At 53.7% G+C, this 27,764-nt stretch overlaps 9 protein-coding genes across 9 annotated transcripts; 3 read left to right on the forward strand and 6 right to left on the reverse strand.

Annotated features, from left to right (window-relative positions):
• Window positions 1–77: 77 nt before the first annotated feature.
• Window positions 78–1,433, reverse strand: INS49_010530 (uncharacterized protein; the record flags this gene model as incomplete). Its single annotated transcript, XM_043171255.1, has 1 exon — window positions 78–1,433. The coding sequence occupies one exon, from the start codon at window positions 1,431–1,433 to the stop codon at window positions 78–80; it is 1,356 nt and encodes a 451-aa protein (XP_043025820.1).
• Window positions 1,434–2,836: 1,403 nt separating this feature from the next.
• On the reverse strand, window positions 2,837–4,183 carry INS49_010531 (uncharacterized protein; the record flags this gene model as incomplete). The annotated part of the gene is made up of 2 exons (XM_043171256.1): window positions 2,837–3,985; window positions 4,052–4,183. The coding sequence occupies 2 exons, from the start codon at window positions 4,181–4,183 to the stop codon at window positions 2,837–2,839; spliced, it is 1,281 nt and encodes a 426-aa protein (XP_043025821.1).
• Window positions 4,184–4,962: 779 nt separating this feature from the next.
• Window positions 4,963–6,810, forward strand: INS49_010532 (uncharacterized protein; the record flags this gene model as incomplete). The annotated part of the gene is made up of 4 exons (XM_043171257.1): window positions 4,963–5,185; window positions 5,242–5,343; window positions 5,632–6,421; window positions 6,519–6,810. 4 exons carry the CDS (start codon window positions 4,963–4,965, stop codon window positions 6,808–6,810), a joined length of 1,407 nt encoding a protein of 468 aa, XP_043025822.1.
• A 410-nt stretch (window positions 6,811–7,220) lies between these two features.
• On the reverse strand, window positions 7,221–9,313 carry INS49_010533 (uncharacterized protein; the record flags this gene model as incomplete). Its single annotated transcript, XM_043171258.1, has 2 exons — window positions 7,221–8,711; window positions 8,780–9,313. 2 exons carry the CDS (start codon window positions 9,311–9,313, stop codon window positions 7,221–7,223), a joined length of 2,025 nt encoding a protein of 674 aa, XP_043025823.1.
• Window positions 9,314–13,796: 4,483 nt separating this feature from the next.
• INS49_010534 (uncharacterized protein) lies at window positions 13,797–14,953 on the reverse strand (the record flags this gene model as incomplete). The annotated part of the gene is made up of 2 exons (XM_043171259.1): window positions 13,797–13,799; window positions 14,042–14,953. 2 exons carry the CDS (start codon window positions 14,951–14,953, stop codon window positions 13,797–13,799), a joined length of 915 nt encoding a protein of 304 aa, XP_043025824.1.
• Window positions 14,954–15,001: 48 nt separating this feature from the next.
• On the reverse strand, window positions 15,002–17,248 carry INS49_010535 (uncharacterized protein; the record flags this gene model as incomplete). The annotated part of the gene is made up of 4 exons (XM_043171260.1): window positions 15,002–16,331; window positions 16,387–16,411; window positions 16,713–16,789; window positions 16,851–17,248. 4 exons carry the CDS (start codon window positions 17,246–17,248, stop codon window positions 15,002–15,004), a joined length of 1,830 nt encoding a protein of 609 aa, XP_043025825.1.
• A 2,966-nt stretch (window positions 17,249–20,214) lies between these two features.
• INS49_010536 (uncharacterized protein) lies at window positions 20,215–22,452 on the forward strand (the record flags this gene model as incomplete). Its single annotated transcript, XM_043171261.1, has 4 exons — window positions 20,215–20,377; window positions 20,681–20,748; window positions 21,659–22,197; window positions 22,368–22,452. The coding sequence occupies 4 exons, from the start codon at window positions 20,215–20,217 to the stop codon at window positions 22,450–22,452; spliced, it is 855 nt and encodes a 284-aa protein (XP_043025826.1).
• A 1,193-nt stretch (window positions 22,453–23,645) lies between these two features.
• Window positions 23,646–24,308, forward strand: INS49_010537 (uncharacterized protein; the record flags this gene model as incomplete). The annotated part of the gene is made up of 3 exons (XM_043171262.1): window positions 23,646–23,797; window positions 23,867–23,973; window positions 24,061–24,308. 3 exons carry the CDS (start codon window positions 23,646–23,648, stop codon window positions 24,306–24,308), a joined length of 507 nt encoding a protein of 168 aa, XP_043025827.1.
• Window positions 24,309–24,379: 71 nt separating this feature from the next.
• INS49_010538 (uncharacterized protein) lies at window positions 24,380–27,522 on the reverse strand (the record flags this gene model as incomplete). The annotated part of the gene is made up of 5 exons (XM_043171263.1): window positions 24,380–24,403; window positions 24,588–25,608; window positions 25,682–26,785; window positions 26,843–27,286; window positions 27,344–27,522. 5 exons carry the CDS (start codon window positions 27,520–27,522, stop codon window positions 24,380–24,382), a joined length of 2,772 nt encoding a protein of 923 aa, XP_043025828.1.
• Between the last annotated feature and the right edge of the window lie 242 nt (window positions 27,523–27,764).

Below are 27,764 nucleotides of genomic sequence, written 5' to 3' on the forward strand. Positions count from 1 at the left end.
CCAATCCCTGACTTCTAGTTTCTCAGCTGCATTTTGCTACCATAGTCTTCTGGCACATGGTAGCCGCCACTTCAAGTTTATGCCTCGAGCATCGAAGCCAAACCAAATGCCGCAGCCCGCTGAGCGACCTCGCTCCAACTGCTCACCAAACAAACTCCCGTAACATTCAGTACGCGGAATTCGTCGTCCGTCCAACCCCTTGTTTCTGATGAGTTGCGTGATCGGAACGCAAGACCAAAACCCGAGCCTTCGTTCTGACCAACGGGAAGAATCTTTTGAGGACAAGCTGTCCCGTGCCATTGCGCAGGGGGCCAGGCAGAATAGGACCCACACGGCGTTCTAGCAGTCTCCAATGCTACTAGAATAAGAACCAAGGCCATCATAACCGAGATGACAATTGTATAAATCTTATACCAGAGCATTGACGCGCAAGGAATGATCGTTGTCGTGTTCGCGCCGCGGATGAAGTAGTAGAGGAGGATCAGGGACGAGCAGCCGAAAACGACGAGATAGAAGATGACCATGGTAAATGCTGAGGCAGGCATGATCCATCCTATCCATTCACGGTCATGCCAGAAGGACCAAGGTGCCGCGTAGATGATGCAGAATGCTGTCAAGGCCAACAGCGGAAGGATCCAGCAGATGCGCAAGACCCTGCTCGACCATCGGGACGTCGGAAAGAAACGGGACCCGTGATGCTCAGCTGCCGCTGGGTGGTCCAGGAAACTATCTAGCGATAGTCTCCCAGCGACCTCAATCTGGGTCTCCGGGACCGAAAGCTTGTTGTTGTCGTAGACGGTCTGTCGCTCTGGCAGGACCCTCCGATGGCCAACCGCGGTCGACCCCGGGTCCGAAACATCGATAAAGGCGAAGTTGTCAGTGATCCAAAACGCAGCGCAGAATATGTACAGGCCGAGGCAACCGATAGGCAGGAACATATTGTCCAGGGCGAATCGAAAAATGTAATTTGAAGTCCCGGGCCCAAACAGGCTACCCCCTATGCTGTAGAAAGCCTGTGCGGCTTGGAGGCCTACAACGACCGTCTTGATCATTTCCCAAGAGGCGATTTCGGTCCTGGCATGGGCGGGCAGGCGTGAGCAGAAGGACAAGCTCTGTTCGGCTACCTTCTCGGAGCCGTCCCAGCCGGCGTCCGTCCAGAACAGGGCATTGGCAGCTGCTATGTCAGCCACATCCCAGTGTTTCGCCCTTAGTCTCCTGTCCGTGACTGCAAAGTATCTCCAAAGAATAGAGGTGGGATTGTAGTGACAGAGTAGATCGTGCCATTTTGGGAGGCGACGTCGTGTGAGGTAAGATGGCTGAGGCGCACCAGCAGCTACGTGAGCGACCAGTGGAGCTAGGCAGAGGGTGACCAGGGAAATCCAGTCAGAGAAAGATATGTCCCGGCTTTGATAAGTGAGAGGTAAGATGGGCATGATGCAACTCAGCACTTGAGGATGTTGAATATGCCCTGCTGCTAGAAATCGAAGGTCATGTGCAAACTGATCTAAGTTTTGCAAAGCTAGAGCATTAAGAGACAGGAGGACATTGGTCTTGGTATGTGTTTGAGTGTCCCAAGTCCTGAAAGTCTTGGGGCATTTCCGAAGTCGGATATTCCTTCAGGATGCGTAGATCAGCTTACTTTGACAATTGTGTCCCGCCCAATCACAATGAAAGTAGAACATGTGTGGTTTCACGGCATCGAACGTTACCTGCACACTGCCACAGGAGGCAGTACAGATGTAGACTGGCGCTAACCCCAAGGCCATTGAATCCCCACTCCACCACTCCTTCCGGGGGACTGGGGCCTGAAAAGAAAATGGTAAAATCCATTCTGCCATGTTTACTAGATAGGTACTTCATATGCTCGCGTGCACTTGGATAACGATTCTTGAGGGATTTTATTTTGGGAAACAAATAACACGCCCCTGGGCAGACCGTCAGTGCCCGCTTCCTGGAAGATGGGCTCTTGACCGACCTCATTACAAAGAAACTGATATCTCGACAACTTTTGGTGCGAGCAACGAACGGTGACCGAGCAGGTGGGTGAGCAGAGCATATCAGATTAATTTCCCGTTTATTGAATGGTCAGCTTCTCTACCAACGTGAGGTCTCACGCCGGTCCCACTACGCTGTGTTTGTCGGGGCGCTTCTAACAACCCCTTGCTCGACCTTATTTTGGAATGCGCTCAGCCCTAGTGGGTCGGTCTGGTCACAAGAATACGAAAGACCATGCGTTACGGGATGGCTTCCCAACCCCCAGTACACAATTGATAAAGCAGAGTATACTACTCAGACGTGTTCCGGCTTCTCAAATCTGGCTTCAACTCTTGACTAAATTGCAGACACCAGCTAATTCAGCCAATGGCTTGAGGACCTGCAACCCGACCATCTCCTCGTAGATGAGCACTGCGATGGCTACGTGATTGGGATAATCTCTCTGATATCTGTCTTCTACGCCACCTTAATACAGAACTTCCTAGATCAAGAAGCGCAATAATACGATACTTGAAACTTAATCATTGTGTTATACTTCTTTTGTGAGCAACACACATATGATATTAATCCCCTTACAAGCCTGCAGGGGTTGATCCATAAGCTCGCCACTCAGCTTATATTAGCATAGTGAATGGAGGGTACGTACTGCGTACGTACGTCTTTAAAAAAGGGTGTCCTCTGGGGCCCCTTCTGCACCCAGAATTTATCCATACGCCCACTTCGAATACAAACAATCGAATGCTTTCCGGTCTTTCCTGCTACAATATGTGTGTGTGTGTGTGTGTCTGTGAAGGCGGAGGCTATTCGCAGATCGGAAGGTTTGTTAAAAGCAAGCTAATTCTTAATGAGCAGCAGCAGTGGTGCTCTGCACAACTAATCGCCCGGCCCCCTCATGGTTCAGCAACTCAGCATCGTGACTAAAGAGCCACTTGCGGCGGTCGTCATAGCCCCAGAAGATGGGGTTCTGTTCGTTGTTGATCTTGATCTCCTCGTCGCGCTTCCGCTGCTCGGCCCCGTCCTCTATATGCAGGATGTGCTGGTGCTCACGCGTCTTGGCCTGGATGAGAGAAGCACGGGGCATGCGGATCTCTTCATAGCGCTTCAGGCCCTCTCTGAGGGGGATATCGAGAGCGAGACATTGTCGAAGAACGGCAGCGTCCTCGAAGCACTGCGCAGCACCCTGCGCCAGGTAAGGGAGCATGGGATGACAGCTGTCGCCGAGCAGGACGGCCTTGCCAGAAGGGTGGACCCAGCGGGTAAGGTCGGGCAAGTCGCAGAGACGCCACTTCATGAACTCGCCTGTGAGTGCGCAGAGCTTCCGGACACGGGGCTCCCACTTGGAGAAGCGGCTGCACAGTTCGCGGTTGTCGCCCTTGACGACCCAGACCTCGTCGGTCGTCTCGTTGTGCGAGGTGGCGCAGACGACAACGTTGTACATCTCGCCGTTGCGGATCGGGTAGGCGACCAGGTGGGCGTCGGGACCACACCATGAGGTTGTGCAGGGGTCGTTGATGAGGTCGGCCAAGTCGTCGTCGGCCAGTAGCTTCTCTCCTGGAATCAAGATGCGGTAGGCAACATCGCCAGTATCACGGGGGATGTCGGGTTGGCCGGTCAGCAGCGGACGGGCGACCGACTTGATGCCGTCGGCGCAGATGACGAGGTCGGCAGCGAAGACTTCGCCGTCCTGAGTGGTGGCACTCGGAGCTTCAAAGTCGTACGAGACGACGCGCTTGTTGTTGAGGATTTCAACCCCGGCCTTTTGGGCGGCCTCGAGAAGGGCGGCGTGTAGGTCGGCACGGTGGACCAGATAGTAAGGAGCACCGTGGATCTCGACAATATTTTCAAAGGGCAGCTCGACCATCGTGGAGCCGTCCTCCCACCGAAGAAACTGGTAACGGCTTGAAGTCGACTTCTTCATGCTCTCGACGCCAACGCCCCAGCGCATCAACAGACGACTCGAGTTTGGGGGGACGCGAATACCCGCGCCAGCCTCGATGGAAATTTGTCAATAACTAGGTCACGGCTATGAATCAGGTAAGAGAAATTGGATACTAACCTCCGCAAACTCAGGGACGGCGTCGATAACGCGGACTAAGTGACCATCGGTTTGCAGGGCCAGGGCGGTGGCAAGACCGCCGAGGCCACCTCCGACCACGAGGACGTTGAGAGCTCGTGCTACGTGAGGCATCTTTATAAACGTCAAAAGTATGGACTCCCTTTGTTTGATCAGAGGTTCTTTGGGCAGTAAAGAAAGAGGGTAGACATGGTCCGTCTCGAATCCTGTCAATTCGTCCGTAAACTACCAACGCCCAGCATAAAGATACAATAAGACTGGCCGGATGCTCGTCGCCCCTCACGCGGGCCCCGATGCCCCCAAGGACGAATTACGGGAACCATTGGTAATTCAGGCTTATCTGATCGCGGCATCTTGCAGGTTCAAGTTGCAGATCCAATGTCCCCCCACACACACTGCAAGCACGATTCTTCGGAGTCACGCATCCGGCTTTCCCCACTCCCATCGGTCATTCATCTCTTGGACTTGCGTGCTTCCAGGCGAGGTTGGATCGTCATACCTCGCAAACATTTACGAATGATCAAGACCAAAGCAGATCGATCATCCATGCACGCCGCCGACTGCCATTGCCGCAGTCTGTCTCATCTCTCCAGAAGAACCCCGACTCTTCCAGTCGTGGAAAAATGCGCAGATGATGAAAGACACCGCGCGTCCATATCATTCTTCATCTCTCTATGTTTCCCCTGAGGTGAGAATGAGGTAAGCTGACGCTCGTGGTTGATCATTCGTTGCTCAAGTCCCAGAAAGACCTGTCACTTGGATTTACTCCCCTCTGTCGTCTTTCTTCTGACTTTCTTACTCCAACGAGCTGCTGCGCTGTAGTACTCTATGACGGCCCCAGAAACTCAGCCCCAACGGCCTTCTCTGGGCCTTCGAGGAGCAAGACATTCATCATGTCGAAAGCGTTGCCGCTGATGGATCCGGCGACCAACACCGAAACAGATCCGGTTGAGGCCAAGAGAATTCTGCGCGAGGTTGACTGGCGCATCATCCCCTTGCTGCAGTTTCTCTACATGCTGACTTTTCTCGACCGAGTCAACATTGGAAACGCTCGACTCTGGAACTTGGAGAAAGACTTGGATATGAGCGGCTACCAGTACAACATTGTCGTACTCGGTGAGTTGCGCGAACCATTTTCATCGATAAAAAGGCATTAACTAAGCCACATATAGTCTTTTACATCCCTTACATCATCCTCGAACTGCCTGCGAACTACGTCTTCAACCGTGTCGAGCCTCGCAAGTTCATAGGTGTCATCATGTTCGGATGGGGCTGTAAGAACAACCTCTCTCTCATCCCATTTCCAAGTCCAAGTCATCCTTCTGGTTCAATTATCACTTTTCAGTAGATCGACCTTGAGCCACAGTACGTATTGTACTCGGTTTCCAATCCAGCAGGCAGATCAGTATTCCTTTTGGCCAATAGCCACGTTTTCACAATAGTGAATTGGGAAAAGCCCGTGGGAGTAATGTATCGTAGTCCAGTCGTATTCACGAAATCAGATGGATTTTCCCACTCTGTTGAAACACCCAAGGCTAACGTCTCCCGTACAACCACGATAGTGACAATCACATTTGCTGGATTCTGCCACAACTTTGCCGGACTGCTCGTTTCCCGCATCTTCGTCGGCATCTTCGAGTCCGGCATGTTCCCCGGCTGCATGTACCTGATCTCCGGCTGGTACAGGCGGCACGAGCTGCTCACCCCCATGGCCTTCTTCTTCGTCGCCAACGACATCGCCGGCACCATCTCGGGCCTGCTGGGCGCCGGCCTGGGCTCGCTCGACGGCGTGCGAGGCATCTCGGGGTGGCGGTGGATCTTCTTCATGGAGGGGACCGTCACGTGCCTGGCCGCCCTGCTCGCCTGGGTCTATGTCCCGCCCTTCCCGGAGGACAGCACCTTTCTCACCGAGGCCGAGAAGCAGTGGGCCATCCGCCGGCTTCAGGCCGACAACCGTGGCATGCCGCACGACAAGATGACGGCCAGGGGCGTCGTCGACTCGCTCAGGGACTGGAAGGTCCTCAGCAGCGGCGTGCTGTACTTGGCCGTCTGCACGACTGCGTACTCCATCTCCGTCTTCCAGCCCACCATCTTGCGTACCTTTGGATGGGGCGACCTGAAGTCGAACCTGCTGTCTGCGCCGCCTCGTGTTGCTTCTGGCATCGTCTCGGTTGCTCTTGGGATCTGGTCTGACCGGATCCAAAGGCGAGGCATCTTCTGCGTCTTTGGCTTTTCTCTCAGCATCATAGGTTTGTTCCTTGTGATGTTCTTGACTGGCGCGATGAGATACATCGGTATCTACTTTGCTGCCATTGGCATCTACATTGTTCAGCCTCTCTCGATTTCATGGTGGTAAGTCTGCCGCACAGTAAGCCATTCCTATGCATTTAGAACGTCTCAGTAATATCTCTTTTTTTTTTTTCCAACGTAGTGCCAATCAAGTCACGAGCTCGACGAAGCGAGGTACCATCGCTGCTTATGCCGGATCAGTTGGCCAGCTGGGTGGCATCATCTCGGCTGTCGTCTTCCCTTCCAAGGACGGGCCCCAGTACGTCCCCGGTATTTCTACATGCATCGCGTTCCAGATTTTGGGCATCATTGCCGCCGCCAACATGTGGATCTGCTGTGCATACGAGAATAGGCAGCGCGATCTTGGAAAGCGAGACTATCTCCGTCAGCTGCCTCAAGAGGAACAGGACAAGCTTGGCGAGAACCATCCCGACTTCCGCTATACTCTATAAGATTAACACGTCGTAGACGCGCCTTCGGAGACCTTAGGCCTATATTAATCTCAAAAATGAAGAACGGACCCTAGCTTTGGAGTACTTCCAAGACAATTTTCTTTGCCTTGCTGAATAAGCATCCAGATGTCAGCCGGGCCATCAATACAAGTAAGTGGGCGTCTAGGGCTTGTCGGCTCTGTTGGAATTCTTCCCCTACTGTGTGTTTTCTGGCTCGCCTGAACCTGCTATAACAAGACATTTCACAGACTGCACAAGTGAAAGGCACATGTTTTGTTCGAGATGGTACACATTTAGTATCTATTTTATATACTACCATCAGGTATCCAAACAAATAAACAATCAACTAGTCTGATGGAAAAAACAATCAAGCCCTCTTCTCGGTGGGCGTGCTGCTCCCATCAGCGCTGTCAATCACGGAGCTTCTCGTCGACCTTTTCACTCGTCAACACGCCGTTGCCCGATTCAGTACCGCCGACAGCCCCGTCGCGCGAGCTGGTGCGCTGGAAGTAGGCGTGCGCCTCGTCGGTGAACTCGTCGTCGGCCAGGACCTGCTCGCCCTTGAGCTCCTTCTCGCGCTTCTCGGCCTCCTGCGCCTCCCAGTCGCGGCGCAGGTCCTCGATCTTCTGCTTCAGGTCGAGGTCCGGGTTGTAGTGCTTGCCGACGCCCATCCAGCGCTCCCACAGGCTGAGGTGGTTCGGGTGCACCGCGATGCCGTGGTACTCCTCCTCGCGGCCCTCGAGGATGTACCGCCACCGCCGCTCCTGCTCCTTGAGGTCCAGCCCCGTCGTGTCGGGCAGCCACAGCCACGTCATGACCATGCCCGCGAGGCCGAACCAGGGCACCACGTAGAATCGCATCTGCGTGTCGATGTAGTTGTACAGCACCGAGGCCAGCAGCGCGCCGGCCTTGCCCATGCACGCTGAGAAACCATGCGCCGACGCGCGGACAGGCGTGGGGAATACCTCGGCGGCCACCAGGAAGGTGACGGCGTTGGGGCCGAACTGGTTGAAGAAGGACGACAGGTAGTACATGGCCTGGAAGGAGTGGATACCCGCGGGCGAGGTGTAGTAGTCGAGCTTGAAGGCCGGGATCACGAAGGTCAGGAAGCACACCAGGAAGCCGATCTGCTGCATGTTCTTGCGGCCGTACAGCTTGTTGTCGATCAGGAAGGACGCCAGGTAGTAGCCAGCGAGAGCGACGATGATGTTGTACAGGTTCCAGATCCAGTTGGTCATGACCGACTTGGAGTTGTCGCTGATGACCTCGATGAATTGCGACTGGAACAGCTTGTTGCCGTAGAAGAAGACGTCGTTGCAGAACCAGCAGCCGGCCGTGGCCAGCAGCCGACCACCAAAGTACTTGAAGGTCAGGCGCAGCGAGTTGACGTCGTAGCCCGTGACCTTGTTCTTCTTCTTGGCGATCTGCAGCTGCCGCGATGCCTGGGGCATCTTGTAGGCACGGTAGTAGGCGAGCCAGAGGGTGCCGACGGCGGGGATGGCGAAGGACAGGCGGAAGACGACCTGGGTGCTCTGCGCACCGTAGGGGCCGTCGCCCTGGCCGTGGTGGAAGATGAGCAGCAGGATGATCAGCAGGGCCTGGTTGGCGAGCTGGCCCCAGCCCTGCATCAGGAAGGCGGTGGTGACCTTGCGGCCACGGTGCAGGCGGTCCTCGCGGGTTGAAACCTTTCCGGCCCCCACAGCACCTTCCATAGAGGACGTCGCGGTCATTGGGTACTCGCCACCGACACCGAAGCTGTAGACGAACAGGGACCAGGCGTAGCAGATGACCCAGCCCTCAAGGGTGGTGCCCCAGGAGGCGGTAAGCATGACGAGACCGAGAACCATAATGAGCGCATCCTGAATCAGACCGAACCGCCGACCAACCCAGTCACCGATAATCTGCAGAAGAGAGGTCAGCGAGGTGCTTTCTCCGAAAACTGTACGAAAAGAGTGTTTCGAGTACTCACACCGACAGCAACTTGACCGACCATGATACCGACAACCTCGAGGTAGGTGACAGCGGCGATCCAGTTTACAGAGCACTCGCCGTCGTCCGTCTTGCTACCCCAGCACTCCTTCCAGCCATCCGTGGCGGCGAAGTAGCTGCTCAGGTTTCCGATTGAGAACAGGACGTAACCCTCGAGGCCAAGACCGGCCCCTGGAAGAATGGCGTTGTGCCAGTACCAGCTCAGAGGGCTCAGAGGGTCCTTCTTCATCATGGTGCCGATCTGGGACAGCTCCTTCTTGGCCTCGGCATTGTCGACCGAGGTGACGAACTTGATGCGCTTGGACAGTGGCAGGTCGGCCCAGTAGACGCCCTCTGGTGTGTAGCTGTCGTCCGGATGTGTGATGTAGTTGAAGATCTGGCGCTCCTCGTCGGAGGTGACGCCGGCGTGGGGCGGGTAGTTGTAGCCCTCATCGCCGGTCTCCGGCCCGTGGGGCACGGGGATCTGCCCTGTGGAGGGGTTGTGGTGTTTGTCGTGGGCGAGGAAGTTCGACATGTTGGCGGTTGGGGAGGAGAGGCGGATATATATGGAGGGGTTGGAGAGGGGGGGGGGTTCCAAGGGTGTAATGTGCGCGCGCCCTCCTGGCTGCCGCTCCCTGCGACAGTGATGGTGTCGAGGTGGTGTGAAGGCCTTGGGGGGAAGACCCTTGAGTCAAAGATGGGCGAGAGAAGCCTCAGAGGGAGAGCGGTGGTCTTGGCTGCAGAGCTCAGGAAAAAAGAGCCGACGCGAGGGTAGAGAACGGGGAGGATGGGAGGTTTTTAAGAAAGACGGGCAGATGCGGCGACTGGCCCTGGTCTAGCTGGGCGAGGCGGAAGGGTGGCCCCTCGCGGAGCTGGAGCTACGTGCGGTCCAGGATGCCAGGAAGTCGGCTGGCCGGTAGTATACGGTGCGATGCGACGAGTGGGTGAGGTGAACCCTGGAAAATAGTAAAGGAAAAAGGTTCACTGTGTAGGGACCCCACCAGCAGGCACAGGGGCTCCACAGAATAGGTGAGAAAAGTGGAGCGTCGCGATGGAACGAGGGCCAGAAGCTGCACCGAGCTCAAGCGAGGCAAGCTGCTGCGCGGTGGCTAAATGGAGCCGTGCAGACCGATTGGGAGGCACAATTGTGGGCGATTACGAGCTGGAACGACGACGTGGACATGGCGACGCTTTTGGCTTGAGCCTGACCGACAACCGGGGCATTTTTCTCGCTGGCTTTTTTGGTCTAGAAATTGTCAGGCGTCCGTCCTTCTGATCGACGGGAACAAGCACAAGCCCTAGCGGAGCTAGGAGCAAGTTGGAGGTTAATCAAGAATCGCAGTCAAATCGGCACACGGCTTGTTTCTGCCAAGGGGGTTGGCGCCGAAAGCTTGTTGCCGGCGGTGCGGCAGCGACGGACTGATGTCACTCTGGCAGGTCTGCCTCGGTGTCTCTTTCTGGCATCCAACCATCTTGGCCACGACCCTGAACGAACTCTGAACGCGCGTTGGCAACACCGCAGATGAGATGAGGCGAGAATCCAATGATGGCTTGGGTCTCTGCCCGATGATTGAGCCATCTCGATCCAAGCTTGAAATCATCCAGTTCAGCTCGGTCCAACCCAAAATCGAGGCATTTGTCTCGACTACTGTGTATGCTTTCGCCATGGCCAGCAAGACGAGTGGTCCTGTCGTCGAGACACGCGTCTAATCGACGACACCTCAGTGGACAGCAGATAGCTTAACATGGCATCTAAAGCCATCCAAGTGCTGAGTGATCTGCCTGGGTAAAACGCCTCCTTTTCCACCAGATCACCAAGTCCCATCTGGGGTCCAGCAACCCTGATCCCTTCCCCATAACCACCACCATGCCTATTCATATCATAATATCCATCCGTCCCGATGCCATGGTAAGAAAAGCATGGCACGTACCTACCACGTTGATACTAGTACACTACGGTAGTGCAGCGCGCAGTCGTACAGGCAGAAGCACAAAAATGCCCAATCAGCTCCTGATTCATGAACAATGGATTGTTTCTAAACTCGGCCAGCCCTGTGTTTCGAACGAGGACCAGAGGAACCTCAAAACTCTGTGCGCCCAGTCATCCGGGAGCCAATTTGAGCCGAAGCCATGCGCCATGCGCCAACCTGCGGCCTGTGGTCGGTCTACGGCCCACCTTGGCTGCAGGTGATTGATCTTATTCGTACACAAATGATTTGCAGGACGAATTGACTGTGACTTTCGATTCGATATCGGGATCACGACAGATCCACGGCACAACCTTATCGAATTTTGGCCACTGCGACACGCACAGTGCCAGTAATAAAGTGCCGCAGTGTGTCCTGCCCCGACCTGACATGACTGACCGCACGACGCTCGCTGCAAAAAAAGCAGAAGGTACGTACCCGCGGCTGCCCTGCCCCACACAATCTCTTCAGCAGGGAGTCCCTGCACCAACCTGCAGGCTGGCAGCCCCCCTCCCGCCTTCTGCTGCCAGGGGCCAGCTGGCTCCTTCCCTCATTCGGGGCTTGGAGGTGGGGGATCGCCCAGCCGCGCATTGCCCAATCACAAACCTTAAATGACCACACGTGCGCCGTTGACAGGACGTCCGAGCTCGACGACATCTCGTCGCTTCCCCGGCTTTACTGTTCGTAGGCCACCACCGCCCCTGGGGACGTGTGACGATGCAACCACCGAGGCTCCCTCTCCGGTACGGCGGAAGCAGCAGCGCAGTGCATGCATTCGTTCGTCCCACCCTGCCTTTCCTGCTTCGGCTTTAAGACGGCCTGGAGGCTGCGACGCGACGACACGGGGACACTTGCCTGAGGGGATGGATGCAGGAATCTGACATGTTGCTTCCGAGGGGGGGGGGGGAATGGCGCGACAGACGACAGAGAGGTACGGAAGGCACGATACTTGCATCGAGGCGAGGTCGGTGACATGCCGTCTGCGTCAGAATTGGACGCGACGGGCAAGATGGGCAAGAGATGGGCAGGATTGACGGTGCGAGCTGGACCGAGTCGAGCTGGATGTGCCCAGATGTTTGCCCAGCCGGATGTCCATCCCTCTCCACTGCTTGACGTCTATCACAACGGCGAGCCAAGAGCCAAGAGAGCCACAAAGCTTGACCTGACATCGTCGATAGAGCTACAAGCATTGCTTGATCGTGCCCGCCGACGCACCGGACCATCTCTCTGCTCTGGTGGTGGGCATGGGGAAAGCATACTCGAGCGACCAACTTGTCCTGGTCACCGAGCAGCATCATCGAGGTAGCATCCCTCAAATCGATGCTGCATCTGCGCCTGGATCTGCGTTGCCTGCAGCGTTGGCGCGGATGCATGGGGGTTACTTTCGGGTGCCAGTCAGGCAGGGCATGCATAGGTCGGTAGGTCATGGGCAGGCGGTGCTCGACCTCGAGCGCCAGGGGCGGGCAGTCATGCACATCATGCATGAAATGATGTCCCCGATCCCCTGAGACCGGGCGCCCCGTCGAGACAGGCGAGTCTCACCGCGTCGGAGTCGGCGCCCGGCGAGAGCATGAATTTCGCCTCCGGGGGCCCGGGGGGAGGTATTGAACGTCTACGCCCTCGCCGACGGTTCTGAACTCCTCTCCCTCGTCCCCAATCCGTCTCCTTCTCTCTCGCTGCCGTCTTTGCCTCTATCTGCCGCAGCAGTCCTGAGGCATTGATGACTCGGACACTTGAAGTTGGCCAGACGGCTGGAAAAGGCAACTAGTCACACGACACTTGTTGCATTCCGCCAAGGCCAAACCGCCTGCGGCATGGCGCCCGCCGGCGCGGCATTGCACAAGATCCCATCCACATTGCCGCTCAAGCTTTTTCTTGGCGATGCCGTACCCTTACAGGCTGACCGCATCTCCGCTGGGCTGGCCGAAATGAGGATTGCGAGGCCGGGTGCCCCTGCTCTGGTGCTTGCAGGGGCAGACGACGACTCTGCTCTGCGCTATATTTGGCCAGCAGACATTAGGAAAACACGCGTTGCAGATCATCGCAGGTTCGTGGTATGTTCCCCCTTCGAGTCAGCATGGTGGAGAGTGAAAGATTTGCATAGCGAGGTGTCGTTGCGTTGCGTGCGAGGGTCTCGGAAGTCGAGACAATCGCCCACGTGCTCGCGATATGCCGCGGCTCCACCCCCCTTCCAATCAGCCGGGTGGGTTCCGTACCATCAGAACACCACCCATCTCAGCCCCATCGTGCCTATTTCCAGGCAAGAAAATCCAAACGCACATACCAGCGCAAAATTGCGCGCTTGACATGACTTTCAACCCTGGTTTCTCAATCCCGGTACTGCGTGCCTAGGGCCGAGGTCCTCGTTCCAGGGGATCGGCCCTTTTCCCAGGGTTCGGGCACACGCACATAGAAAGAGAGGGCGGGATACGAGTTGCACCTCAAGGATTTTCATGCCATGACTTATTGTCACCTTCCGGCCGGTTCCGAATTCACTTTCTGGTTTGGGCTATTCATTTAAACTTTTTTCTTGAGATGATTAACACAGGGCTGAAATTTTGTTTTCCCTTCCCTTGCCTGGACTCTCTGCCTGGTTCACCAAACTTGATGCGTCAACCTCGGTAAATTGGCCACTCACAGCGACCCCTTTTCTGTGGCTGCAATATCGAACTGCACTATAACAGAGAACTGCCTTTCGACAGGTTTTCTAAACACTCCAGCTGATGGGGCAGTGACCAAGGTCTGAGCCAGGTAGGCCGTCGCCTGTCAGATTTCTTTCTTATTTTCGATTGGGTACAGCTCAGCAGATGAAGCTTTGGTCAAGCAAAATAGTAGCAGTTTGACAATAATTATTTAGATTCCCTCAAAATTTGCGATCCTTAACCTTATCTTAAGAAGAAAAGTTATCGTATGCAAAGAAAACTTGTAAATGCAAACAAAAACAAATCAACGGAACAGCCGCATTCCTTAATGTATGCATATCCCACAACCTTAGGCCCTTACCCAGTTGCTTCGTGGGATGGCTTGCTCCCATATATGTCCACTCTGATCTTACTAACATGCTTCTGCCAGCCAAGATAACCTGCCCTTGCCGTGATTTCGATTGTGCTCCCGTGAGTGATTCTGTCCATGCATTTCTTTATCTCCGCTGAAACCCCCGTCCGATCCCAGATATTGGTATGGGACCTCCAGGTTGGTGAAGCATGCAGATTTGATATGTGGATAGTGTCCGTGGAACGAATCGGCGACATCAATCGCTCCCTGCTGTCGACTCCAATTCTATCCGGCAAGCTTACCATAAAGTCGAAGAAGGTTTGGGAATTACTGTAGGTGCCGTGATCATATTGGACATCACTCCACCCTTGGTCGAGGGACACGGTCTTGAAAACAATAGTCTTGACCGGGAGGACGATATCTCCGGGGACGGTTAGACGAAGATGCGGCTCGATGGGAGACTCCCGGGTGATAATGAGCGGTGGCTGCCAGGACCTTTCCTCAAAAGTGTTCTCTCCTTGGGCATTGGGTTGCCAATTTAGCCGGTCTTCAAACAAAGCCCGGCACAAGAGGTCAAACCACGGTCTGTCTGAGAATATTGCAACTTCCATTTGGGTTTGGCTCCATGGATAATGTGAGACGGCTCCGTTCTCAAGCAGGACGGTGATGACATTTTCGTCGCCAATATCTAGTGCCAAGTCAAGTGCTCTCTTTCCGTGGCGGGATATCTCGTTGACGTCTAGCCCTTTCTGGATCATTGAATTTATGAGCTCCGTAGATCCCGATCGCACCAAAGAACGGATAATCATTTTGCTCCAATGTCCCGGTCCTCGGAAAGCTTCAATCAAGACATCTATGGTTGCAAATGATCGGCAGTGTACCGCAAAGTCCCAAGGCGTTTCGTGATCTGAGGTCATCGCGTACATGTCCGCGCCCTTTGCTAGCAGGAGTGCTGCTATCTTTGGGTTATCATGCCAGGCTGCCTCGTGCAGGGGAGTCTGCAGACGAATCCACGTCACATCACTTTCATACACGGGATCGGTTGCGAATGGCGCGTTGACATCTGCTCCATGTTCAATGAGAAGCCTGCAAATCTCAAGGCTGCCGCCGGTTCCAGCTGCCCGGTGCAGAGCTTTGACGAGATACCCAGAAGTTCCGTTGACGTCTGCCCCTCCTGCTATCAAAAGCTCGACAGCATGGGCTTTGCCGAACATGGCAGCGGTCCAGAGTGGCGAGGGCATAGGGCCTTCTATCTTCGTTTCTTAAAGACCAGACGCTTGTAGATCCGGGGTGAATTCCTGCAAATCGAATACGACTGCGACATGAGTACCATTAATACTCCCTGGAAGGGATGCACCGTGTTCCTTCTCGATTATCTCCTTGATGAGAAAATCAGAGAACCTGTGGGGAGGCTTCAGGTACTCAAGGGCTCGCGGTCTAATCCCAGTGCCCAGGTCATCCGATTCGGAAAAATGATGGCCCCAATTTGTGGCTGCATACTCGAGCAAGGGATACTGACGAAGAGTATTGCCAGCATCGGCCCTCGTCACGGCAGCCTGAGTTTTGAAGGCATCGAAAGAGACGTACGTTAGCAGTACCGATGTCATGTGACTCGAGATGCCTGGGAAACTTTTTGTTTGCGTCTCCTTGAGATACTCATCAGTCGTGTGATGAGCGAGGCGTACAACACAGCTTATTGGGTCGACAATTAGGAGCCCAGCACATATCGATGTGATTTCGTCCAGGAGTTCGTTGTCAGCGTCATAGTCCTTGTCTTCAAGGGTGACAGCGAGAGCATGGATGAGCTCATCAACAGCCAACGGCCTCTTCGCGAAGGATACCCAGTAGAGAACCTTGAGAGCGTCCTCTGTGTGGGGAACATCGGCCGCTATCCGGTTTAAGGCGTCGTCGTACATGGTCTGTAGACCGCTTGGAAGAGTCTTTAATGCATTCTTGAAATGGCTAACTCGGGTCTGGTTGGACAGACTATCCATGTACAATCGTGCGAGGAGAAACATCTTGTCGCACTTCGGGATGACCTCCTTCAGGACATCTGCTTCCATTGCGGCATATTTCTGCTTGACCTTTTGAAAGGGGGTTTCTTGAATTCGAGCCGTAATGTACGTAACCAGATCGTCATTTTGGGCGTCAATCTGAATCTCTGGGTCCTTGTCAAATATTTGAGCAATGCTATCGAGCTTTCGGGAAGTGACCATCAAATTGCAATGGCTCTTTGACTGCAACGATTTTAGCGAGGAAATCAGCTCTTGTTGCGAGGCCTCCGGAAACTCGTCCAAGGCGTCGACCAGGAAAAAGATGCGCGAGGATTTCTGCATTTCGGCCTCAACGATCTCGAGCAATCTGCCGGTTCGGACCTCGCCACGCTGCTTCTGACCGGAATCCATGTCGGTCCACAGTTTTGTCGCCGGAGAACTATGTTCGGCACTCGGGTCGATGAGTTGTCGCCAAAGTCCCATAATCAGATTTTGAACATTTTGAGTCGCTGCTTCCTTGTACTCGCAGTAGGCGCAAGCTACGTTGACGGCTGGACCACTCCGAAAACGCTGCCGCAGCCATTCGACTGCAATGGATCTGTGGTATCGTTAGCCGGGCAGCCAAATTTGATTTCATCACAGGGTCTTCGCACGTGAGCACTGTTTTGCCAGCTCCTGCTGCAAGTCGACAAGTTAGCACTGCAAACCATTAGAACTTCGGAGCATATTCCCTCACGAATTCCAGGACACCACAAAACAGCTCCTGGTGATGACACCCAAGATTTGAAGACTGAGTGATCGAATAGCCATTTTCCAGCTCCAGGCTGTGCAGCTCTGTAGAGTCGCTCTTGAACCTTCAGAAAATCCAATGGCGAGAGCCAATTTGTTATCGCACATGTACTTTTGCCTTTTAGTCCCCTGTCAGCACTTCTGAAAATTTGACAAGCCCGTCAAGGAGTCTAAATGTGATTTAGCTTACTTGCTTTTACGGCCTGAAGGTCTTCAACCGCCGCATGGGTTTTCTCTATTCTCTGACTAGTCTTCACAGCCAGGGCCCTGCAGTAGATTGTCAACATGACTTTTCAAACAATAATATCTGCCAGTTGTTTCTTCCTACAAGTTATTTCCACTGATGGCCAAGTCGATATCCTGTTTCACCCTAGCCACCTTGTCAAGAATGCGAACGACATCCTTTTTGTCTTTGAACCAGAAGACGGAGGATACAGCCTGCTTAACTCTTGAATTTGAGGCCTGTTCCAACTTCTTACAGAGATTATCAAGCTCTTCTGTCAATTGTTGGATTGCCTGATCTGAAAATCCCAAAGCCCATGTATCCGATCCAGCGAAAACTGGACCATCTAAGGAGGCTTTGAATTCTAGGATCCTGGACAGAAGGCTGGCGACTTCCTGACGGACCTTTGTTCTTTCTGAAGAGGCTTCGTGGACTTCTACCAGTAGTGCGATGGTCTTACAAGCTACCTGCGGGAGTGCCAGAACGAGTCCTGCAACGTCCATCATGGCTTGTGTGCTGGATTGTCCCCAGTCATTCCACGGATGCAGAAGCTTTCATGGAGATAGCTCACCCGTCACACGCTGGGTTTCGATAAATTGGCCACATTTTACCCTGCCAGCTGTCAACTACCTGAGTGCGAAAAGCGACACAGTTCGCATGACGCCTTACCAGGCAGCGAGTAGACGAATAATAGCTCAGAATCTTTTAAGTCAGCGCTATATGCGCTTGTGTACAAGAGCAGCAGTCGACAGGTTTCGTGGGCCAATAGCGGTTGCAATCATCACACCCACCTGAAATAATCCCGGCCTGCAGAGTCACCGTGTCTTGTGAGATATCACAGCAGAAATCAAGATTGGGGAAAGGATGGGAACAGTGACATACGAGGTAGGATCATAAAATCTGATATTCCATTTGCTAGAACAGTCTCTTATCCTAAATGAGGACGGCAGAACTTGTGCCATTTTCCTTCAAAGGACCTCTTTTGCAACCCCTCCTCGACTGAAGAACAAAGCCCCCCCTGATTGGTAGCTACTAATGCATAAGCTCATTTCGAACAGAATCCTATCGTAAGGATGGTTCATAATGACAAGAAAGAAGAAAGGAAAGGGAAGAAAATTACACAAAAGCCACTATCAAACTGTTTTTACTTTACCAACCCACCCTCGTGAAGCCGTTACCCATCTGCCTTATTTGAGCCTTAGAGTCTCAGTGTCAATGGGCATATAAATTTACCACTGCATGAACAAGGTCGGGGTGGAAGATTTATAAGACTGTCTTTGAATAACTTCGGAATACACGATCTTATGGAAACTTGAGCTGGACTTGCTAGAGAAGCACTGGGGCCGCACCGGACACATTCTACAGCCGAGCTGAGTCAACGTTCTCCAGTTCCAATGCTGCGCTTGTCCAGGCATCACCGACTGCATGGAAGCGAAATGCGAGCCGGGTGTTCTGGCGGTTGTCGGGGCGTTTGAGTGGTTCGTTTCGGCAGGGTCCACAGAGCCCCATCCAAGCACGCAGGATGTCTGCCGGAGTTATCTTACTATTCATCCCTGACAACGACTCGTTCCCCCAGAATTGGGCCATAAAAGTGGTCTGGAATATGGGATAAGCCCGGAGCTATTCCCACATACCGATCTTTATAGTCTTGGTGCAGTACCGTCGCATGCCTAATTTCATCAGCGGTATGTACGCCTTCCCAAGCCGCGTATGTCCCACTCACGGCAAACGAGCCACGTATACACTGCTCAAATGAACGACAAGCAGCTCAAAAACAGCTTGTTTTGATAAGCTGCTCAGAAAATAAGCCGCTCGAATGGTTTTTGGGACGGCTTAAAGCAGAAGGAGCTGTGAGCAAACGGAAGGCGCGGCTTGTGAGGAAGGAGCGGAGCATATGCGGCTCCTGCACCCCATAATCCGATGGGACTGTGTTTCCTCATCCGGGATCCACTGCACTTCAGCGAATTCATGACAGATGACATCGTGGGCCCCTGGATTCTCAACTCTTGATACCAATCTTCAAGCATGAACGAGTTCTGAGCTCCTGACGCCAAATTTCTCAGCTTGCAAACCGGCGTTCGTGTCTGTCAGGGGCCGTCAACGGCGACACCGGATTCCAGTCTCGTGCGGGTGTGCAAGCACGAGCCGAACATGTTGCTGGGCCTGGCAAGGCGGCGGCACCCTTCGAATACGGTATTGATTGCTGTGGCTGTTTTTCTGTTCTTCGTCTTGCAACGAACACCCAACTTTGGTTCGGATGCACCAACTCTGCCGAAATATCACGAGCCGCTTCAACTCAAGGCGTCTTTGGTTGACTGGGCTGGTGCCCATCTCTTTTTCCCATCAGAGTCCTTAACTCCACTGCCAACAGGTCAACCAAAGACTCTACCTCAAGTGCAGGCGGCACCGAAATTATTCCAAGATACCAAGGAGACGCGGGAACGCAGAGCGGCAGTCAAGGGTATGTTTTCGCGGTCATGGAACGCTTATAAGCAGCAGGCCTGGACTTGGGATGAGGTTCGTCCGGTGACCGGGGGTGGAAAGAACACGTTTGGCGGGTGGGCAGCCACGTTGGTTGACAGTCTGGATACGCTTTGGATCATGGGGTGCGTAGGTTTCGTTTTTTCTTTTTCAACATCTGCAGACATAGCTAACTGTCAGACCCCACGGGCTATAGCCTATATGACGACTTCTATCAAGCAGCACAGGTTGCAGTCGAGCTAGACTGGGCGAATACCACGGAGACTGCCGCCAACCTGTTCGAGACCACTATTAGACACCTGGGTGGTCTTCTCAGCGCGTATGATCTCAGTGGGGAGAATGCTTTGCTGCTGAAGGCTATAGAGTTGGGTGATATGCTGTACATGGCTTTCGATACCCCAAACGGCATGCCAGGTAAGACCTGTGGATCCAAGCATATAACGGGAGTGCTAGTTCTCTGGGATTGGAAATCGTCTTTTCATAGCACAGGATCTCTCACATGGATGATCTTTTAAACTAACTTCTCGATCAATTGACAGGATTTTGGATCGACTGGAACAATGCCCGAACCGGACAACAAGTGGCCGGCACCTTTGATCCCAGCGCATCACCATCCTCTCTGTGCCTGGAATTCACTAGGCTGGCACAAATTACGCGAGAGGATAAGTATTGGAGCGTTGTCGACCGGGTCCGCGAGTTCCTATACCGAACCCAGGACGAGTCTCTCCTGCCTGGGATGTGGCCTAGGCAGATCAACTTCCAACAGCAGACGGTCAACAGCGACAACCGGTTCACCCTCGGAGCACTGGCTGACTCGTTGTATGAGTATCTCCCAAAGATGTATATCCTCACTGGTGGATTAGCGGAGACGTATGAAACTATGTATCGCGAAGCTATTGAGTGGCCTCTCATGCTATCGAAGTAATACACGCGCTGAACAAAATTGCTATCAGTGGACACTGTAACCCAACACATCCTCTTCCGGCCCATGCTCCCTTCGCAAAAAGATATCCTCTTCTCAGGCGACGTCTTCGTTCGCGACGATGGCCACGTCGACCGCGACTTCGAAACACAGCATCTCGGCTGCTTCACCGGCGGCATGTTCCTACTAGGCGGACAAACCTTCGGCATCGCCGACCACGTCCGCACAGGTGAGAAACTCGCCCGCGGGTGCGCATGGGCGTACGGCGCGTTCCCGACAGGATTGATGCCCGAGATCTCTGGATTCGTTGCTTGTCCTGGCTTGGAGCCGTGCGAATGGGATGAGACGAGGTGGGCTGTGGAAGGAGACCAGCAGTTGGCGAAGGGGTTCAGGCATGCGAGGGATCCGAGGTACATACTGCGCCCGGAGGCAATTGAGAGTGTATTTTATTTATACAGGGTAACGGGTCACGAAGAGCTGAGAAATGTTGCATGGGAAATGTTTCAGAGTGTGGTGAAGGCTACAGAGACAGGGCTGGCGTATTCCGCCATCAAAGATGTCAGGGTGATGGATGAGACGGAGAAGGAGGACTCTATGGAGGTTCGTTGCCTTTCCGGCGGATTTGCTTTGATTGATGAGACTCACAAGCTAACATGGTGCATATAGAGCTTTTGGACGGCCGAGACACTTAAGTATTTTTACTTGATTTTCTCGCCGCCTGACCTGATCAGCCTCGACGATTGGGTTTTGAACACTGAGGCACATCCGTTCCGGCGGCCGAGGCCAGAGAGATAAGCCTGTCTGAATCTCAATATGAAACCTTTGAGTGTCACTTTCTGTTTATCTCCGATTTCTAGCAAGCCTCATTGTTCAGGTCACCCGGATCTCTCTGATCTAGATCATCTGGCGACAGAAGTGAGGTTTGCAGGTGATTGCCGAAGAAAATTTCACAATCCGGTGCTGCACCATATCGAGCATTTCTAACATGGTGCATGATTTCTTCGAGTCGCATGAGACTTTCTGTCAGCAGGTCTAAAGTCCGGTTCGATTGAATACTCCCTGGGTTTCGTTGGCCTGTGCTTCATGTGCGACATGCAACAGAATGGCAAGCCGGCATCCAGAAAGTTCTGCCGCCGAGGTGAGCCCATACACTTGAGTGCGCGCAAGTCGCGCCGAATACCCACCGCGTTGGTAACGATCTCCTGCCGATCACAAATCCTTCGCCCACTAAAAGTTACCCGACCACAGTAAGGATTTAGGTCATTTTTGAAATAAGATCTGTCGATACAACTACATCGCCTGACCTCTTTTGAGTCCACTCCGTCTTACCTAACTAGAGGTATTCGGGTAGAGAGTAGGAAGTTCTTCTTTGACAGGCAGCAAGAATTATTCTTTACTGCCTAATCACGACCAAGATTGATCTTCTCCAACATTCATACGACGGGCCCTCGGTAGTTCTGTGGAAATTCATCACCCGGGGACTCCAACTGCAACGATGACGCCCCCTCAGCTTGACTCGATTATCGAGAACCCTATCTTCATCCGCCCAGAGCATGTGGCAGCAGAGCCCACCAAGCTAATCGCCAAGAAGCGTGGCATGTCGTTTTCCGGAGGCGACATCACCGTGTGGAGTAAAGACTCCGAGGCCGACGCGGAGTCTCATGATGATAATGACAAGCCCCCGCCGTCGTACATTTGCAAGGGCAAAGCAGCCTCATGGACGCAGAAACGTACCGTGTCAGACGCTGCAGGCCTTGCCCTGTTCGAGATATGCCGCAAGTCGACCGGGGTAACGTGGTTCGCCCGTGTGCCCGGCCACGACAGCCAGGCGGGCGACAGACCGCTCGTCACACTGGCCATGGAGAGGAGCGCCTTCCATGACAAGTTCGACGTTTGTGTCCACGGCGGAAACGGCAACGACTTGCGGCTGAAAGTCCGCGGCCAGGACACCTGGAAGCTGCGCACGAACGTGTACTGGGGCGACAAGGTGGTAATGACGACGAAGAGGCAGGGGAAGCTTGATATTTACGTCCCCGGGAAAAGCCTTGAGTGGGAAGTTGACGTTGCCCGAGGCTTTGACACGTCATTGGTGAGATCACGCAATTGATATAGAGCCGACGGAACGCATAATTACAAGTGTATGAGCTAATTGTTTCTTTTCCTGGGCACTAGGCGACAGCTATCACGATTGTACTGATCGCAAATCTCTTTGATAGTAGCATGAAGAAATCCTCGTCTACTGGAGTGGCCACCGGGGCTGCGATTGGTGCTGGCGCTGGCGCAGCTGGAGGGGCGGCGGCGTAGGCGAGGCAGTCATGGGGGAGAGGAAAACGTGCGGCTAGCTCTAGAGGGACACAAAGGTTGTCATCAGGTATATGGGTCGCATGTAATGGTATGTCGCGCGGCAGAGGCTGAGGTACCTATGTAGAGAAGGCTTAAAATGAGTGTCGGGGCCTGTAGGTTGGAGGCATTACACCGCGCCGTATATCTACCTAGATAACTACTAGCAATGCGACTACGCGAAACGTTCGCGCCACCAAATTGTCTCCATCAAATTTCCACAGATTCCGAATCAAATCAGAGACAGCTGTCAACGGAATGAATATGGTATATAGTGAATGCGGTGGTAGATCACGTGGGTATTTCAGGTGCCGGGGCCAAGAATCAGTAGTTAGGGTGGGCGACCAGAAAGGTGCCGACGTACTGATGGTCGACAAGGAGCATGTCTTAATATAACTCCTCGCTGCTTTAGGAGTCTCATTTCTCTTAATTTACTCGCGAGTCCACCTGGAACCCTCCTTATTCGGCACTTACCATCGCACATATTTCCACAGCCACAGCAAGATGCCGCGAGGCAGTCACCCTCCTAATGCTGTAGCACATACTGGCGTCCAGTGTCTCCAGAAATGTAGATGCAATCGAATTTGGCCATCTTCATACATGCGGGATATCTGCTGAAGTATATTTCAGTTCAGCGAGTGAAGCTTGTAGAGGTTTGGAATTTCCTTGCTTGTCAAGCACGAATTAGGCTAATTAGCGGAGTGACATTGGAACTTGGGGGCAACACGATCCCCGTTAAATCGGTTTAGGTCGCAGATGCCGATTTCGTTTCGATTCAATTTGGATAAAAAAGCGACAACCGAGATGTTGCAGCCACAACACTTAGCGTGCAAACACAGTCGTCGGTAGTTGAAAGCGAACCCCATGTCATTCCGGTAGAGCAGAGGATGGGAGCACCGTGTTTTGGGGCTTGCATTTTGCACGGCTCTGCAGAAATCAAACCGCAAGTAGTTCTCTGATGTGCCATTCCGTTACGCAGATGGTTGAAATAGCAATGTCGTTAAGGATATGTCATCGGCTCCGAAAAGATGATCCGGGCTTGTCTACCGCGGGGCCTTATATTGACAAGACCCTCCCTGTCCACAGCATCCACTCTTTTGTTTTCAAAGATACCCTCTTTTATTTCTTCTTGGTGATATCACCAGCTCTCAGTCAAGATGTTCCGTCTGCCCTGCCTCTTACTTGCGCTCGCTGCGACTAGCCTCGCTGCCGTCCCCGAGGGCTATCGCAAGGTCATCATACCTACCAAAGTGAATACCCAATATGTGGTGGTGCCTTCAACAGCTACGAATGGCAGCATGCTCGTGGTGTAGGTATAGCTTCTTCTAGGAAAAGGCTTGGCTGTATTTAGCTGACCGTCATTCTTCTTGACATACAGTCAGTCCAAGACAGGTGCTGCTGGTCAACAGTGGCATCTACAAAGCGGAAACAGCACCATCATCTATGCACCAGACACCACACTCTGTCTCGATGCAGGTGCCCAAAGTGAGTTCTATCTTCATTTCACTTTATCTACCATGGAAATTGTATCATCCCACACGCCTGCTGACAATTTCTTCCAACGCGCCACAGGCAACTGGAAAGACATGTCAAGGGTCTATCTCGTGACCTGCGCCCCCAACTCTGCCTCACAGCAATGGGACGTCATGGCCGATGGGCGTATTGCTCTTGTTGCATCCAAGCCCCAGGAATGCTTGGACCTCCAGTACATGCGTGCCACGCCGAACAACCCCGTTGGCCTCTACAGCTGTGCAGGCTTGGGAGGGATCGGCGCGGCGGATGACGGGCTCAACTGGCCACTTGTGAATGCAACGGGCTAGGAAGCCTCTCGAGAAACATGACGATTTGTCATTGGTTGCGCAAACATCTGGAAGCAAGAAAGGAGACATGCCTACGAAGACCCGAATGGTTTCCGCTATGATGTATAGTTAGTTCCAGTCAGCATTTAGTAAACAGCAGTGGTCTGCCACTCAGATTGGAGTATTATCTCATCTATCCCATCCGCATCATCTCAATAGAAATTCCTGTGTTCTATCAGTGAACGCTTTGATATTCATCGCCTCACCATCCATCAAGCCATATACGAAGCATTCACCCACCAGCCGCCACTCATCTGAACCGTCCGTCCTTCTGAGCACCACAGGCACACTACAGCCATGAAGAATGCATATGCAGTCACCGGGTCGTGCCTCCCTAGGACCAAGTCCGTACAAAGGGCGGTCCAGGTCATCCAACCTGGCCGTCTTGATGAAAGTCCGGTCCCAGATGACACTCTGCACACGTTGAATATACTCGAGCGCCGTGGCCGGATGCTGGTCCTTCTGGATGACGTCGTAGGTAATATCCTGAGCCTCACTGTAATCCAGCCAATATTGACACGCACGATGATACCAAGTCGGCGTCGGCGTGCCACCCGGACCACGGTCGGCCACGAGCGTGCGCCACAGGTGGTCCGGGACGAAGGCGGCGCCGGGCCGCCACCCGGAGAGCTCGATCCACTCCATGTGCACCGTCCCTGCAGCGGCGCGGAAGCCCAGGTCCCTCACGGGGGCGATCTGGAACCCGCTGGCCACCATGCTGCCGTCCATGCGTATCCGGCCGTCGGGCGCGGGCGCGCCGAACATGGGCGTGGCGACGGACCCGCGGGCGGCGGAGTAGTAGTTGCGGTGCGGGTAGCCGACCAGCACGTCGCCGCTCTTGCGGCCGTAGATGTTCTCGCGGCGGTGGCCGAAGGGGAGCTTGTTGACCTGGCACACCCAGGACGGCGCGGGGGCCTCCCTTGGGGGAAGGGTGGGCGCCCAGGGACGGCATATGATGTCCAGCGTCTTTGACTTGCGGACGCAGTACTCGACAAAGTCTTGGTACACCACGTTGTTTGACTTGCTGTAGTCAATGCCGACGAAATTTCTCGAATCGCTAGACAGGCCTACCAGTGAATAGACAACGTCCTTGGGAATGTTAGACTGGAGCGCGGGGAGAAATGATACCAGGGTCTCCAGGTCACAAGCCGAAATCAAAGTCCCGTCGTCTTGGCGGCGGAACAAGTCTCGAGCGGTTTCGATGAGCGAGTAAGCCTCGAGGGCACGCAGGTCTACCAAGTTTCCAAAGGTATGTCGAAGACTGATCGTGGCAGGTCAGTTGATGGGTCCTGGGTGACGGCTGAGGTCCAAGACAACATTGAGTGCTCACTCACTTGTTCGTGATCTCCTTTCGTTTAAGCCTGTACTGAACCTCGTCGAAACAGGTTCCGAGTAGTACGACCACGTCAGAGAAGTCGGTCCAGCCTATACGCTGGCTTCCGCAGCAGATAATAGCCTCCCTTGCTAGGATTATCTCTTGGAACACCCAGCGGCGACTGAACCAGGGCCGTCTCATAAAGGCCACGAGGAAGTCCCACTGTCTTGGTGTATCGTCGTTCTTCACGAGGGCATCGAAGTTCTCCAGGTCTCTGACTTTCCCAACGAAGTCCACCACACTTCTGCTGCTCTCATCCTCGTCTCCTAGCCACACAATCACGCTCGACGCATGCTTGAATATGTCCGGCAAAATAGACATCATGAATCCTCTTTCTTCAGCAGCATCTTGGCGGATGCAGATCAGGTCAACCCACAATACAACCTTCATTGTAGGGTGACGGACGTGTCGAAGGGCACTTTCGAGTGTGGGTGGGACGGCTATTGCGTGTCTTGCGTGGAGGCTCTCGTCGACGATGTATATGCTGGACGTCCATGCATCGCGGCCCCAGGTCCAAGAAAGAGCCGTGTAGCTCCCGTAGTGCGATCCCTCGCTGTATGGCAGGAAGTCCTCGTTCTGCAGACGGGCGATGATAGGCTCATTCACGTCCCTGCTGGAGAGAATATGTAGAGTTCGGATCTCGCCTGTGCGGATGTGCGAGTACTGCTCAGAGCAAGGTACGTCCTTGCTGAGTACTAGTCTTTCTTCGAAGGCAGAGTAATCTGGAGCAGTTGGATACAGATCATCGAGCCAGTCCCTTTCACCCCCAGCTTCAGCCACTTCGTATTGGGACTCTGGTGTTCTAGCCACGGATGGCGTGATGGGGTCTTCCCTCACCCCGGAAATGGAAGTGCTGTTTGAGATTGGCTTCGCAAGCTTGAGAGTGTGGTCACTTGGTTCAGCCACGATTCGAGGCCTTCCGCGTGTCGCTGGTTCCGTTGACTCGGCTCGAGGGCGACTTGGGACCTGTAGAGTATGGTTCGCTGGCTCAACTGGCGCAGAAGTTGATCTCTCAAAGGCTGCATCATTATTATCAGCCTCCTCCGGCGCGTCGGCCATTGTACTGCAGCGTCTTAGCATCCCAACTGTTTTCATCTGCGTGAAAAGGTAGTGTACTGACTCTTGTGCTGGCTCTGAATCATCGAACTCCTGAACTTCACCTATAATGATTTTGTCGACCTTGTTTGCAAACGGTATGTGCCGAGGTGTTGAACGCGTCGTCTCCAGAGCTCTTTTTAGGTCTGTTCGATTAAGCTTCGCCGCGACCATCCTGCAGAGCGCATCTGCGAAGGTCGCCTTGTCTACTTCACGTCGCGACTTCAGAACGCTGACGAGAAACATGGTGAACGAGTGTTCTCCCCGGAGAGGAGCTACCCCTTCGAAGCCTGTGGCAACCATTGCCTCGACTGTGCTTGTGGCATGGGTGTACTCGGCTGCCGCGGCAGAATAGCAGCAGTCCAGCACGAAAAGAACATCCGACTGGCACTCGTCCAGAAAAAGCCCCTGGAGACTGCTCCAGTTAACCTTGGGGTTGTCGTCCTCGTCTTTGTGGCTCGGGTTATGGCTGCAAGTCTTCAGTTCCTCTGCGCGAGGTGGCAGTAATAGGGGGAGGGGGGCTCACCACAGCCAAATGTGGTTTTTGTCATCATTGTTTTCACCATGGCCCCCGTAATAGATGATCAGCAAGGTCCCTTTCTCATCATGGACGAGGAATTCCCGCAACCGCTTATTCAGCTCTCGGTAAGGCCTCCTCGACCGTTCGGAGGGAATTGAATAGTTGGCTGTGGTGAATCTGTACATTTTGAACTCTCTGGTGAGAGCTTCCCTCTGAAACTGAAATTCAGCTCGCTCACTCGTGTCATCTTCTTTAGATTTCTCCCAATCAATCATAAGTGCGTGGACTTTTCGATATGGGCTTTTCAGAGGAACCCGCCACTCATGGCCATGAAGTCGCGGCATGGCTGTCGTCTCCAGGTGAGAGACTCGCGCATGCCAGGACGTGTCTCAGGACCAAGTTAGACCAGGCCACAAGAAAGCAGTCG

This window comes from Diaporthe citri (genome assembly GCF_014595645.1).
Source record: "Diaporthe citri strain NFHF-8-4 chromosome Unknown scaffold_4, whole genome shotgun sequence".
Taxonomy (NCBI): domain Eukaryota; kingdom Fungi; phylum Ascomycota; class Sordariomycetes; order Diaporthales; family Diaporthaceae; genus Diaporthe; species Diaporthe citri.